Genomic DNA, 14,349 nt, shown 5'->3' on the forward strand with positions numbered 1-14,349 from the left:
CTTCACCCCGCTCACCAACCACCTCCGTCCTCTGGGAGGGCGAGCTGAGGAACTGCGGCAGCTGCTGCTGGCCCCGGCCCCGGGCGCTGGAGAGACTGTCCAGGAGCATGGAGAACTTGACGGGGAGCAGGGAGTTGTTCTGCAGCTGCAGAGAGCAGGCCGCTGTCACCGCCCGCCAGCCCCAGCCTGGCTGCCTCCTTCCTATGGTCAGTGCCCAGGACTTGGCTGCTGCTATGAGGCCACACCCAGGTGGGGACCCCGGTGGCCTGACGACGCTGGCACATGTGGCGGTTTACTGAGCTGTGTGCCAACGTCCCTTCTTCCAGCCTCTCATCAGCCTTTGCCAGGCCGGCGCTTGGCTTCCCTGTCTGGGGCGCGGGGACAGCTCTGGGGTGCCACCTGTCCTCCAGGGCACCTGAGTCTCGCTCATGGGCACATGCTGGTGCAAAGGCATGAGGGCACACGGGGCAGTGCAGCTCGCCCAGAGGGCCGCAAACCCTCGCCCCCGGGTGGCTGAGTTGAGCTCCAAAGGAGTTCAAGCAGCAGGGCAGGGGGTGGTTGGGGGAGCTCTGTGCAGGGGCTGAGGAGGAGGGACAAGGAGGACAGGGAGGTGGGGTGACCAGGGGACATCTGCAGCCTCCCCAGAAACAGGCCCGGGTCCTGCAGGAGAGGGCGGCAGAGGTGGCAGCTGTGTAGAGGGGGCTACCTGTGTCCCCACAGGCTCCCCAACCCACGGGTCACTTTCACAGCTGGCCTGAGTCCTGCCTGGTGGAAACCCCTCCTGGGAAGCTGGAGCCAGCACGTGTGCTTCACCTTGAAGCCTGAGGACACAGACTCTCCGGCGATCACATAGCCCATGTTGAGGATGCTGCCTTCAATGGAGCACGTGATCATGGACGCCACGCCAGTGCCCACGAGGGTGAGGGTGAGCGTGCCTCTCTTGGTAATGATGTCCAGTGTTTCTTGAGCCTAAAGAGACCACATCCCTCGGTCAGGAACAGATGTCTGCTGGAGCCACGAGGGGAGCTCTGCCTCAGGGGCAGTGGGTTCTCAGTGCCGGAGCTGAGACAGCGCTGGGGCTCCATCAGCTCCACTCACTTGCCGGCTGGCGTGGGGGCCTGGGCCAGGCTGCCCACAGACCCAGGCGTGGTCAGCTCCGGGCCTGAGCACAGGCGATGCCCGCCCCGGCCAGCGCCTTTGTCCTGCGGTGTGGGGAGCCTTGGGCCGCAGTGTGGCCGGGGTGGGCCTGGGACTCACCAGGATGCTCTCGTGGGGAGAGAAGGACAGCACCAGGACCTGGGTCTCACCCGCGTGCAGCAGGCTGCAGTGGTTCAGCAGGACGAAGGGGCCGTTGGGGTTCAGCAGGGAGAAGTCCAGCTGAGGGTCCATGTCAAGGAGGGGACACGGGTGTCTGCGGGCTCCACCACACCCTCCCCGGCCCCCACTCCCACCCCGCAGGCCGCCTGGGCTGGGTGGACAAGGACACGGCCAGATCCTCGGGAGAGACGTTCTGGATGGAGACCTTCTTGATACTGCGGTGCCCTGAAATGGGGCAGGGAGCGTCAGGCCACAGCCCCCGCCCCAGGCCCCAGGGAGCACCCCTGTCAGGCGTGGGCCGTGGGGCTGGGGGAGGCGTGGGTGTGCCTGGGCACCGGGTGGAGGTGTGCGTGGGGCTGAGCGTCTCACCCACGGCGACGTCGCCGAAGTTAAAGATGGTCTTGCCTTTGTGGGACGTCACCACAACAGACGGCGCCACCGTCGGGCACCACAGCTCCAGGTACAGGGTGTTGTGGGGGCTGGGACGGGAAGGGCATGCTGACGGCAGGGTGGGTGGCCCCCTGCCCGCCCAGGCCCCAGGGTTGGGCAGTAGCAGAGGACGGCGCGTTTGCGGCTGACCACGCCCCATTCTGGCCACGGCGCCTCACACCTGAAGCTTGGCGGTTCTGACCCTTTCCTGTCTTTGACGTCACCACTGGCAACAACACAGGGCACTACAAATGTGTCAAACTTCGCCTGGAACGCTCTGACCAGGGTGGCTCGGGCGGCCTGGTACTCATCGGAACTGGAAGGAAGTCGGAGGTGTGCACTCCCGCCTCCCCCCACCCACCATCGGCCTAGGCCGGACCCCTGCGGCTCTGCCTCAGGGTCCCGGGGTTCCAGGCTGTGGCTGTCGCAGTTGTGTCTGACAAGCTGGCTTTTCCACCCTTCTCTGGCTCCTGTGGGGGCCTTGTCACTCACTTCAGGTCCTCGTCAGCTGGTGGCTGGGGGCTGGGGTTTGGGGCAGGTGCCTTTGGGCCCTGGATAGACAGCCATGTTCCTTTCTGGGGCCACAGGCGCCCATCAGAGCTTTCCCAGGGCTCATTCTGCACCCAAGGGGGCTGAGTAGGGGGCGGTGGCTTCGCTTCCCACCCGTGGAGTGAGGCTACGGGCAGGGGTGTCAGGCCTGGGGGAATGGGGTGGGCAGGTCCCAGGAAGGCAGCACCTGGATCCAGCTGTGTCTGAAGCCGTCAGTCCTTCCAGCCACATGGGTCATTCTGGGCAGTCTGTGGGGGGAGGGGACTCTCCACAGGGGCCACAGTGGGTCCCACCAGAGGGGCCTGGAGGGAAGCAGGTGGGGCAGCCCCTCCTGGACCCACCTGGGCTTCAGCTCCCGCTTCCGCAGTTCCAGGACGTGGGGGACAGAGACTTTGAACAGTTTGTCGCGGTTCTGCATTCGAAGAGCGGAGAATGACAGTTTGTGCATGTCCTTCCTCTGGGAGGCCATATCCTTTCGGAACTGTGGGGGAAGAGACTGGCTGTGGGGCTGTGCAGGGCCCCAGAGGCACCCAGCTGCACCCTGTGGCTCCTCTGCGGCCAGTGCAGGAACCGTGGGAGCCCCAGTTGGATTGAATGGGGACCAGAAAACCGACCGGCTCCCTAGGAAGACTGTAGCCAGTGCAGAGGGGCACACGGACCCCCACAGAGCTGCCCACAGACTGCAGCGTCTGCTTCACCAGAGGATAAACCGAGGCACAAAGGAGTGAGGAGGCAGCCAGAACTGGGGTCCCCCCACCGTCTTCACTGCCAAAGGCTGAAGGCAAGCGCTTCCCCTCGCGTGCACGCCCAGGAGGAACCCGCGCCGGGCCAGGGAGGGCGCATCTGGAGTGTGGCAGGCAGGAGCTCTCGAGGCCGCCTCCAGGGCCCGCGCTCGCCGGGCAGATTCTGCAGGACCCTCCATGTTTCAGGTACGCCTCTGGGGGCCTCCAGGTTGTGGGAGGGGCCCTGCATTGCATCCGCCGCACCCCTGGGTCGCAGCCCCTACTGCCCCCACCTCCAGAGCCCACCCTTCCCTGCTCCCGCCTGGCAGTGCCCTCCAGAGAGGAGGGAGGGTCTCGGTGAGCAAGCGTTTTAACCTCTCAGATGCAGCTCGACATGCGCAGTGCTTGGGAAAGGTCTACCCTGCGCTCCTGGCACACGGCGGGGGGCCCCCAGGGACTCCAGGGCGGTGGAGTTTGTTCCTGCGACAGGCCCTTCCCCTACCCACGCCCCTCCTTCCCAGGCCCCACGCACGGATTTGGTCTCCATTTCTTTGTTCAGGAGTGGGAGGGCTTCCTGGCGGATCAGCTTCTCAGGCAGCACGGGCCGGAAGGCCACCTGGACCAGGCACCTCTGAGGAGAGACAGGCGTGGGCACAGGGGCTGCCACTTCTCTCCGCCCCCCAGGAGCCCCTGCTGGCACTCTACCGTCCTCCGCCCGTTGACTCTTCTCAAGGTCACCTCCCCCTTGAGATTTCAGCCTGTGTGCCCCTTCGGGATGGCCCTCCCTGGCCTCTGTCCCCCAGGAAGCGGGGGCGGGCTGCAGGCGTGAGCACCAAGCCCTCTGGCCATGAAGGGTGGGGGTCCTGTGATTGGAGGTGTTGAGAGTAGAGTGCTGGGCAGGCCGGGACCCGGTCCCCTGTCCATGGGGCAGCAGTGACAGCTGAGCCTGCCCTTTCCGTCCTTGAGTTTTATGGGTGAGTCCTACATTTTGAATCACTGCATTCACTGCAATCCCATGTGAGCCAGCTGTCCCCCACGTGCCCTTCCTCACTTAGGCCTTCAGCAGCCCTCAGGGTCACCCGAAGGCCCTGCCAGGCCCAGAGCTTTCTGCTGTGCAGGACAGGTGGAGCGCTGGGTGGGAGTGGCCGACGCCCTCTGTCCCCCCACTCCCCTTCTGCCTGCGAGGTCCGCTGGTGCAAGGGACTACACAGCCTTCCCCAGTCTCAACCTGGAAGCCCTGGATGGGTGCCGGCCAGGCCAGCAGCCTGGGGAGCTCCTGCCTCTCGGGGTCAGGCTGGACCAAGGGTACTGTGACCGCCCCCCCGGGCGTGGGTGGCCCTAGGCCCCATGCACATTGGCCATGGATCCGGGTCAGGCTGGACCAAGGGTACTGTGACCGCCCCCCCGGCGTGGGGGGCCCTGGGCCCCATGCACATTGGCCATGGAGCCTTCCTCGGCCCTGCTTGGGTCTGATGAGGGCCAGGTTGACTTGTGCCCCTGTTCTCCGGGTTGAAACCCTGTGGTTAAAGGTGGCCAAAGGCAGACACCCTGGGGACAAATGCAGGTGGCGTGGAGCCCCTGCCTCCCAGCCGGCGTGTGAGGCCCACACCCACCTTTCCTGGCCACACGGTCCCCACCGAGGGCGAGATGGTGATAGGCGAGTCTGGGGGCAGCAGGAACTCGAAAGACGTGGGCCCCACGGGAGAGGTGTCCTCTGAGCCAATGCGGGGCTTGGAGTGGGTCCGTGAGCTCATGCTCAGGTGAGAGTTGATGACATACACTGTGGCCACGGAGGTGTCATACAGGGCCGTGGCCGCAAACTTGATCTGGTAGTGGGACAGCTCCAGGGGTGGGTGGACGCCCACAGCCCGGCAAGACAGCTTGAAGCACCTGCAAGCAGCAGCATGGGAGGCCCTCAGCCGTGCAGGGTGTCTGTGTCCCTCTGTGTCAGATGCGGGGGCCGCTGGGTGGAGGACAAGCCCTGGGTGAGGCTCACAGGGACATGCACGTCCCCACTGCCCATGGGGTCACTGTGCCGCTAACAGATTTTGAAAATACAGCGTATCTTTGTGCACATTTTAGGTGGGTAGCTAAAAATTTTGAAACATATGTATTCATTTATAAATAGAGATGGAGTCTCGCTCTGTTGCCCCAGGCTGGACTGCAGTGGTGGCATGACAGCTCGCTGTAGCCTCGAACTCCTGGGTTCAAGGGCTCCTCCTGCCTCAGCCTCCTGAGTAGCTGGGACTACAGATGCGTGCCACTGTGTCATGGGTAGCTAAAAATTTAATCACAAGTTTAGATAGTTGCAAAGGAGGTTGCAAAGGAAATTTCTAGCTTATTTTGTTAAATATTTATCGACATTTTAAAAACGGATCTCTTTCTCTAAATGTAAGCACAGGTGTCTACGAGGCCTGTTATGAACAAGTTGATTCCTGCCACCATCCATTAAAAAGAGGCCAAGACCTGGTTATTTTAACCTTTGGAAATTTAACATTTCATGTTTTCCTTGAATGTCTATTTCCGCTGTACTTTCCCCTTTGGTTTTTGTCCTAATCGTATGTATTTTATGTTGTAAAGGACAATACTGCTATCACATCTGTCTGTAACAGAAAGCCTTCATTCATATGTAGTAATATTCAAATGCATTTTTTTTTTTTTTTTTTTTTGAGACGGGGTCTTGCTCTGTCACCCAGGCTGGAGTGCAGTGGCCGGATCTCAGCTCACTGCAAGCTCCGGCCTCCGGTTCACGCTTTATTCGCCTCAGCCTCTCCGGAGTAGTTGGGACTAGGGCGCTCGCTAATTCGCCGGGTTAGTTTTTTTAGAGTAGTAGAGACGGGTTCACCAGCTCACTGATGGTCTTCGACCGACGGTGATCCGCTCATTTCGCCTCCCAAAGTGCTGGGATTACAGGCTTGAGCCAATGTTACCGGCCAAAATGCATATTTTATGTCCCATGACCACAGGCTATTCTTAAAATGTTTCAAAAAGTCTTTAAAGGCCAGGCGTAGTGACCTCACGCCTGTAATCCCAGCATCTTTGGGAGGCCGACGCATGGATCATGAGGTCAGGAGATCGAGACCATCCTGGCTAACATGGTGAAACCCCGCCTCTACTAAAAATACAAAAATGCCGGGCTGGTGGCTCATGCCTGTAATCCCAGCACTTTGGGAGGCCGAGGTGGCAGATCAACAGGATCAGGAGATCAAGACCATCCTGGCTAAACGGGTGAACCCCTGGGCTCACTAAAAATAAGAAAAAATTAGCTACGTGAAAGGGCGGGCGCCTGTAGTCCCAGCTATTCGGGAGGCTGAGGCAGGAGAATGGCATCAACCCGGGAGGCAGAGCTTGCAGTGAGCTGAGATTGCACCACTGCTCTCCAGTCTGGGCAACACAGCGAGACTCTATCTCCAAAAAAAAAAAAATTAGCCGGGCGCGGTGGCAGGCACCTGTAGTCCCAGCTACTTTGGGAGGCTGAGGGAAGGAGAATGGCGAACCCGAAGGCAGAGCTTTGCAGTGAGCCGAGATCATGCCACTGCACTCCAGCCTGGGTAATAGAGCAAAGACTGTCTCTGTCTCAAAAAAAAAAATTTTTTTTCTTAAAAAAATTGGCTGGGCGCACTGGCTCATGCCTATAATCCCTATAATCCCAGCACTTTGGGAGGCCAAGGCGGGTGGATCACCTGCAGTCAGGAGTTCGAAGACCAGCAGCCTGGCCAACGTGGTGAAAGCCCATCTCTACTGAAAAATGCAAAATGAGCTACGCGGGTGGCTAGCAAGTGCCTATAATCCCAGCTACTTGGGAGGCTGAGGCAGGAGAATCGCTTGAAACTGGGAGGCGGTGGGGGTTGCGGTGAGCCGACATTGTGCCACTGCATCCGGTCTCGGCGACACAGTGAGACTCTGTCTCAAAAAAAAGGGAAATAAACAAAAATTAAAAAAATCTTTTAAAAAATTAAGAAAAAATTCGGGGTCGAGCTGCAGGCTCACGCCTGTAATCAGCAGTTTGGGGAGGCCAAGGCAGGTGGATCATGAGGTCAGGGAGATCAAGACCATCCTGGCTAACACGGTGAACCCCTGTTCTACTAAAATACAAAAATTAGTTGTGAGCAGGCTCAGAAGTCCCAGTTATTAGAGGCAGGTGAGAATGGTGAGCCCTGAGGTGGAGCTGCAGTGAGTCGCAGATCGCAGCCACTGCACTCCAGCCTGGCGACAGAGCGAGACTGGCCCCCAAAAAAAAAAAAAAAGGAAATAAAAATGTGCGATGAGATGTTGCTGGTCTCAAATTCCTGACTCAAGCTTGTATCCTCTGTTTCAGCCTCCCAAAGTGCTGGGATTACGCCTGGCCTCAGTGCCTCAACATTATTTTAGTGGATATATCATTGATTAGTAGTAGTAGTCGATTTTTCTTTTTTCTTTTTTTTTGAGACAGAGTCTCTCTCTGTCAGCCAGGCTGGAGGCAGGGCCGGATCTCGCTCACTACAAGCTCTCTGGCCTCCCAGGTCCACGCCATTCTCCTGCCTCAGCCTCCCAAGTAGCTGACCATGGCTCGGCCACCTCACCGCTAGTTTTTGTATTTTTAGTAGAGATGGGGTTTCACCGTGTTAGCTAGATGTGGTCTCTGATCTCCTGACCTTGTGGATCCACCCATCTCGGCCTCCCAAAGTGCTGGGATTACAGGCTTGGTTTTCACCGGCCTCCTGGCCTAGTAGTCGATTTTTCTCTCTCTTTTTTGAGACGGAATCCGCTTTCCTGTCAGCCTAGGCTGAAGTGCAGTGGCGATCTCAGCTCACTGCAACCCTCCGGCCTCAGGTTTAAGTGATTCTCCTGCCTCAGCCTCCCAAGTAACTGGGAGTACAGGCACCTGCCACCATGCCTGGCTAATTTTGTATTTTTAGTAGAGATGGGGTTTTGCCATGTTGGCTGTGATCTCTCTTGAACCTTGATCTCAAGTGATCCCACCCACCTTGGCCTCCCCCAAAGTGCTGGGATTACAGGTGTGAGCCCACCGCTACCATCCACTATTCAGATATTTCTATATTTTTTTGTGTCAGTTGTGTATTTTGAGAAATTTGTCCATTTCCTCAAAATTGTCATGTTCCCTGGTGCAAAGCTGTTCATCATGTTCTCTTCATATCGTTTTGATATCTGTTAGGTCTGCAGTGATGTTCCCTTTCACTCCTGATACTGATGGTTTGTGTTTTCTCTTTTTATCCTGATTGGTCTTGCTAGGGGTAATTAATTTTATTAAATTGTACAAGAAAGACTTTTAGTTTGTTATTTTTCTCTGTCGACCATTTCATTTCCATTGCATTGACTTCCACTCTTAGCTTTATTAGGTCTTTTCTTCTACTCTCTTTGGGTTTAATTTCCTGTGTTCTTTTCCTGATGCTTGAAAAGGAAGCTTAGATGGTTGATTTTCAAACCCTCTTTTCTGTTATCTGCATTAGAACGAGAAGCTTCCCAGGAGGTGCTGCTCTGACAGCCCACAGGCCTCAAACCTAACGGGTCCCAAAGGGAACCCCTGGTGGTGTCCATGAGGCTCAGTCACAAAAATACCCAGGCTGAGGGGAAACAAACAAAATCCAGACCAGCAGCGGGGGCCTGAGGCGCCGACCTGGGGTCCCGGTCTGTTTGGGGTTCTCCTAGCTTCAGCACTCAAAGTCCTGTGGCCTGAGAAACCCCTCAGTGCCAGGCACACCAGCATGGTGGTCACCCTACATCTGTGCAAGGGTAGAAGCGTTTACGCTTGCACACACGTGTGTGTGTGTGCGTGTGTGTGTTAGGTTATAGGTACACAGGTATGGAATGAAAATGCGGCCCCTGGCATTTCCGACAGTGATGGGCTCTGGGGAGGGAGGGAGAACGAAGCCACCTCCGACTTGAGGAAGAATGTTTGTTTCTGTAACAACGAAGAGAAATCGGAGGCAAGTAGGATAAAAGTCTAAGGTCTGTATTTTGGGTGGAGGGTACACGATGCTGACTTTCTGAGTTGACTTTCTGAGTTTGTGGATTATCTGAAAATGCAAGGGAGGAAGAGAGCAGAGGACGCAGGGCTAAGAAAGTTGGGGCCTTCTATTTTTTTCAGCACGTCACACACACACACGAACTGCAGGGGGTGCTCTGGAGTCATGGAGTTAGAAAAGCCTCTCTTAGGCCGGGCGCGGTGGCTCACGCCTGTAATCCCAGCACTTTGGGAGGCTGAGGCAGGTGGATCACGAGGTCAAGAGACTGAGACCATCCTGGCTAGCACAGTGAAACCCTGTCTCTACTAAAAATACAAAAATTAGCCGGGCGTGGTGGTGCACACCTATAGCCCCAGCTGCTCGGGAGGCTGAGGCAGGAGAATCACCTGAACCCGGGAGGCAAAGTTTGCAGTGAGCCGAGATCATGACACTGCACTCCAGCCTGGTGACAGAGCGAGACTCTGTCTCAAAAAAAAAAAGAAAAAAAAAAAAAAGCTCTCTGAACTGGGCTCCTTTTATTTTATTTTATTTTTTTATTTTTTATTTTTTTTTGAGATGGAGTCTCGCTCTGTCGCCCAGGCTGGAGTGCTGTGGCGCCATCTCGGCTCACTGCAAGCCCCACCTCCCAGGTTCACGCCATTCTCCTGCCTCAGCCTCCCAAGTAACTGGGACTACAGGTGCCAAAAGTGCTGGGATTACAGGCATGAACCACTGCACCTGGCCTGAACTGGGCTCCTTTCTGAGAGTGAGGAGGAGAGCCGGGCGCAATGGCTCACCCCTGTCATCCCAGCACATTTGGAGGCTGAAGTGGGAGGATCGCTTGAGGCTATAAATTCAAGACCAGCTTGGGCAACACAGTGAGACCCCGTCTCAAATATACAAAAAATATAAAAGTTAGCCAGGCATGGTGGTGTGTTCCTGTAGTCCTAGCCACACTCAGGAGGCTGAGGTGGGAGGATTGCTTGAACCGGGGAGGTGGAGGCTGCAGTGAGCCATGATTGTACCACTGCACTCAAGCCTGGGTGACAGAGCAAGACCCTGTCTCAAAAAAAAAAAAAAAAAAAAATCAATCAATAAATAAAATGTAAACGTTCAGAAAGAAATAATTGCACTTGAAAATGAGCAGTAGAAAAAGGTCGAATCACAGATGACATTTTTGTGAGATGAGAGAGAATGAGGAGTGGAATTTATGTAAACGGTGAAGCACGCCGCGAAGCGGCGTTGTGAAGGAATCAAACGCTGCAGCCTAATGACTCCACGTACGCCTCAAAGAGTTCAGAAAGTGACACAGGGCTGGAAACTGCGACATCGATAGGTCAGAGTCACAGGGCCGTGATTACGGATGGAAGGTGCAAAGCACTGACCACCAAAGGCGGCTGAGGGAGAGACAACTGGGCGTTAACGCACCCCGGAGAAGGAGCCAATGTGGCTTTTGAAGTGGTCTGGCTGCCTGACTAGCCCGGAGGTCCTGCTGCCAGTGAACTTGCAACACGAAACAGAGGAACACGTGAACTGACACCACGGGACAGCATCCTACCTGTGGCAACTCCACAGAACAAACCTGCCTGGCTTCTTCGATAAATACATTTCAAGGACCCACAGAGATGGAGGGAGGCCCCAACGGCCCAGGTCAGTAGGACCCAAATGTGGGTGATTGTTTGACGAAGGCACAGAGGAATTCTGGGCAGAATGGAATCTTTTCGACAACGAGGCTGGAATAATTGGAAGCCTCTGTGCAAAAAAATGAACCTCAACTCGGCTCACATCTGAAACAAAGCAATCAAATGGACCACAGACCCAGCTGTGACTGCCCCCCAGTGTCTTGGCCTCTGCCCCAGAACACATCCCTGGAGACTGATGGTCCCAGCAGCAACGAGGACCCACGCAGGACCACGGCCACTGCTTCGGTCCAGTTTCACCTCTCCCTCTACCACCTCCTTATCCCACTCTCAGGCTCAGGGAGGTGCAGAGACTGGCTGATCGCACAAGACGTCAGAGCATGCAGGTCTTTACACCAGGTCCACCTCTGGACACAGGCCCACCCACATAGAAACACACTCACTCACATGCATGCTCACACATACACGCACTAACCTTACACACCCACATACATACGCTCACACACATACATGCTCACACACACGCTCACTCACATGTGCTCTCATGCAAGTTCACACACCCACGTACATGTACTCACACACACACTCACCCCCCATACGCTCACATACCTGCACACACATTCATGCAATCACATATGCTCACACACATACACTCCCACATGCTCACACACAGTCTCACACTGACAAACATGCACTCTTGCACACACCCATATGCACTCACACCTACTACAGTGATACGCCTGTATGTGCACACATGTTCATACACTCACACAGGCACACTTGCCTGTCCTCACACACACTCATATACATGCACACCCACGACACACACACACGCACACACGGCTGAGCGGGCCCAGAACTCAAGGCTGCCCAGGTCCCAGGCCTGTCTGCACCCAGGTTTGAGGTTCCTGCCGGCCGGCAGTGCTGCCCAGCGCAGCCCTGTGGTCAGCCAGGCAGGTGGGGCCAGAGGCAGGGATGTGGTGCTGCTGGGGAGGTGGCCCCTCTTGAGCAGGTGCTCCAGGCCACTGCGTCCCTCTCCCTGGCAGGCTCACCGGTTGATCTCAGACTTGCAGGTCAGCTTGAAGCTGTGTTCCTCGGCCTTGGTGGGCTGGAAGATCACATCAAACTGCAGCGTTTCCAGGGGCAGGATCGTCCCAAACCCATCGTTGGGCTGCACATCCACAAACTGGAAATGGGAGAGTGCTCTGAGGGAATGTCATGGGGAGACCACGTGGACACACGTGCAGCAGGGCTGTGAGTGTGAGTGTGAGAGTGAGTGTGAGAGATTAGTGTGATCGTGTGCATAAGAGATTAGTGTGATTGTGAGCGAGTGTGAGTCTGAGTGTGACAGATTAGTGTGATTGTGTGAGAGTGAGATTAGTGTGATCGTGTGTGAGCGAGTGTAAGAGATTAATGCGACTGTGTGAGAGCAGATGTGAGTGTAAGAGATTAGTGTGTGTGAGAGCAAGTGTGAGTGTGTGAGTGAAACATTAGTGTGATTGTGTGTGAGCAAGTGTGTGTGAGTGTAAGAGATTAGTGTGATTGTGTGTGTGAGTGTGAGTGTAAGAGATTAGTGTGATTGTGTGTGAGCGAGTGTAAGAGATTAGTGATTGTGTGTGAGCAAGTGTGAGTGTAAGAGATTAGTGTGATCGTGTGTGAGCAAGTGTGTGTGTGAGTGTGAGAGATGTGATCGTGAGTGTGGCAGTGTGAATGAGTGTCAGCAAGTATGTGTGAGCACATGTGTATGAGTGCGTGAGCGATTGTGAGCATGTGCATGTGTGTGCATGTGTGTGTGTGTGAGAGACGGGGGAGAGTGAGGACGGTGGTGTTGGTAGCAGGGCAGCCCAGGGAAAGGTGAGGGGTGCCCAGGCTTGGGCCTCGTCCTAGCTGCCTTGTGTGGCCCCAGCAGGGGAAAGTTCCAGAATGAAGAGCAGAGAGCGGGATCTGGAGGGCAGGACGTGCATGGGGCCAAGGGTAGGGGTGCAGCTGACAGGCAGAAGTTGGGCTGCACGCCCAGGGCTGGTGTGCAGGGTGGGGAGGTCCAGGCATAGGGGTGCAGCTGAGAGACGGAAGTTGGGCCACACGCCCACACATGGGCACCCTGGAGCAGTGGCCACTGCATCCCATCCCCAGGGCTTCCCAGCCTCGCCCCTCTTGCCCCAGGCCTGGCCGCAGGAGGTACCTTGGGAAGCTTGACGAACCCAAACTCCTGGGGCAGGAGCGAGTGGTTGTGGAGGCTGATTTCTGTCCTGATGGCCTCGTAGATGGTGCAGTAGCCAAAATCCACCTCCGAGGGACTGAGCTCCAGGTCCGAGGTGGTGACAATGGCATGCACGGTGAATTCCACTGGCTTGTTCTGAGGCACAAAGGGCGCAGTCGCTCTCGCAGCTGCTTGGAGACTTACCAAGTGCTCCCCAAACTCTGAGGCGCGACCACTGCTGCTGCCTTGTGGCCACGGTCCACGGTTTCCAGGACACGATGAGGCCATCTTTTAATAACACCCACTTCCCGGTGACCACTCCCTGACATGGGGGGGGGTGGCAGCTGAGAGCCAGCTGCAGGTGGAGTGGGGTGCATGTGTCCCTGTGTGTGGCACACATGGGCGCGTAGACGTGTGCAGCTGTGTGGGCATCCCTCATGTGTGCACATGCAGGTGAGGGTGCCTGGGACACAGCCCTACTGGCCTGGGCAGGCCTCGAAGGCCTCTCTCTGGCCCAGGAGCACCCTCCCAGCAGGCAAGCCCCTCTGGCCGCTAGATGCCTCACTGGAAGGCAAGTGAGGATGGGCCCTTTTGGGGGCCCTCGCCTGGCCTCCCAGGAAAGCCACTGTTCCCCAGGAGCGCCCAGCATCCCTGGGAAGTGCCCCAACACAGACCTGGTCAGCCACCCACATGGTCATCGGGGCCACAGACCTGGTCAGCCACCCACATGGTCATCGGGGCCACAGACCTGGTCAGCCACCCATATGGTCATCGGGGCTTCCAGGACTCGTGTCTCCTTGTCAAAATACTTCCCTGCATCCTCTGGAAGGGAGTGTCTGAAAGAGGCAGACAAGGCGAACGTGCTTATCTCTTTCCATTTTGTGAAATGACGGTAAGACCCGCCGTCAGTGGTGCTTCTACATCTCTGAGAGGTACGGCACCTCTGAAACATTGGTGCTGGGATACGCCTCGCGCCGACCTCCCGCTCGCGCACAGAACCCGCGAGCGCGTGGCCCCTGTGGCCGGCGAGGGCTCTGGCATGTCTGAGTCGCCAGTCACTCCCGGGAGCAACACAACTGACTGTGGCTCAAAAGCTGTGTTTAAATAAACAGAAAAAAATTCAATAGCCAAGGTTCAAATTAATATGGAGTTTGCATCATAAAGGAATCTTAAAAAGCCCTTTGAAAATGCATTTTCACTTTAATCAGAGTTTGATCTCTGATTACATAAGTTAGTGTTGTTATAGAAATATCAGGAAAAGTACAAATAAGAAAGAAAAACATCAGCTTCCCTGTGACAGGTGGCCGGCAGGGGCAAGTCCAGGAAACAGTCGATTTAAAGCTCAGCTCCACCCTGTTCCCCTCCAAGTCCCGCCAGGTCGTGCCTGCTGCGCCCACCTCCCTCACCAAGCTCCACTGAGCATCCTTTGTCTGGACCTCGGTCCTGGCCCGGATGCTGAGGGCAGCTCTGGGGAGCTGGGATCAGACATAGGACGTCCAGCCTCCAAAGCACAACAAACGCTGAAGTGCAGTAACCAAAGTCCACCT

At 56.3% G+C, this 14,349-nt stretch overlaps 1 protein-coding gene and 1 long non-coding RNA gene across 5 annotated transcripts in view; one reads left to right on the top strand and one right to left on the bottom strand.

The window, feature by feature from the left end:
* Positions 1–14,349, bottom strand: part of CFAP74 (cilia and flagella associated protein 74) — a 77,847-nt gene that overhangs the window by 2,296 nt on the left and 61,202 nt on the right. For all 4 annotated transcript variants that reach the window (XM_009212431.4, XM_009212504.4, XM_009212386.4 and 1 more), the window contains 12 exons: positions 13,551–13,638; positions 12,785–12,958; positions 11,655–11,788; positions 4,631–4,907; positions 3,550–3,648; positions 2,637–2,776; positions 1,928–2,062; positions 1,687–1,796; positions 1,487–1,542; positions 1,258–1,377; positions 814–969; positions 16–145 (listed from right to left, as the gene is read on the bottom strand). In XM_009212431.4, coding sequence (XP_009210695.3) covers positions 16–145; positions 814–969; positions 1,258–1,377; positions 1,487–1,542; positions 1,687–1,796; positions 1,928–2,062; positions 2,637–2,776; positions 3,550–3,648; positions 4,631–4,907; positions 11,655–11,788; positions 12,785–12,958; positions 13,551–13,638 — 1,619 coding nt within the window. The remainder of the gene's footprint in view (positions 1–15; positions 146–813; positions 970–1,257; positions 1,378–1,486; positions 1,543–1,686; positions 1,797–1,927; positions 2,063–2,636; positions 2,777–3,549; positions 3,649–4,630; positions 4,908–11,654; positions 11,789–12,784; positions 12,959–13,550; positions 13,639–14,349) is intronic.
* Positions 964–2,763, top strand: LOC116273824. The gene is made up of 3 exons (XR_004182266.1): positions 964–1,777; positions 1,988–2,079; positions 2,663–2,763. It is a non-coding gene; the product is annotated as an uncharacterized LOC116273824 (long non-coding RNA).

This window comes from Papio anubis, chromosome 1 (assembly GCF_008728515.1).
Source record: "Papio anubis isolate 15944 chromosome 1, Panubis1.0, whole genome shotgun sequence".
Classification (NCBI taxonomy): domain Eukaryota; kingdom Metazoa; phylum Chordata; class Mammalia; order Primates; family Cercopithecidae; genus Papio; species Papio anubis.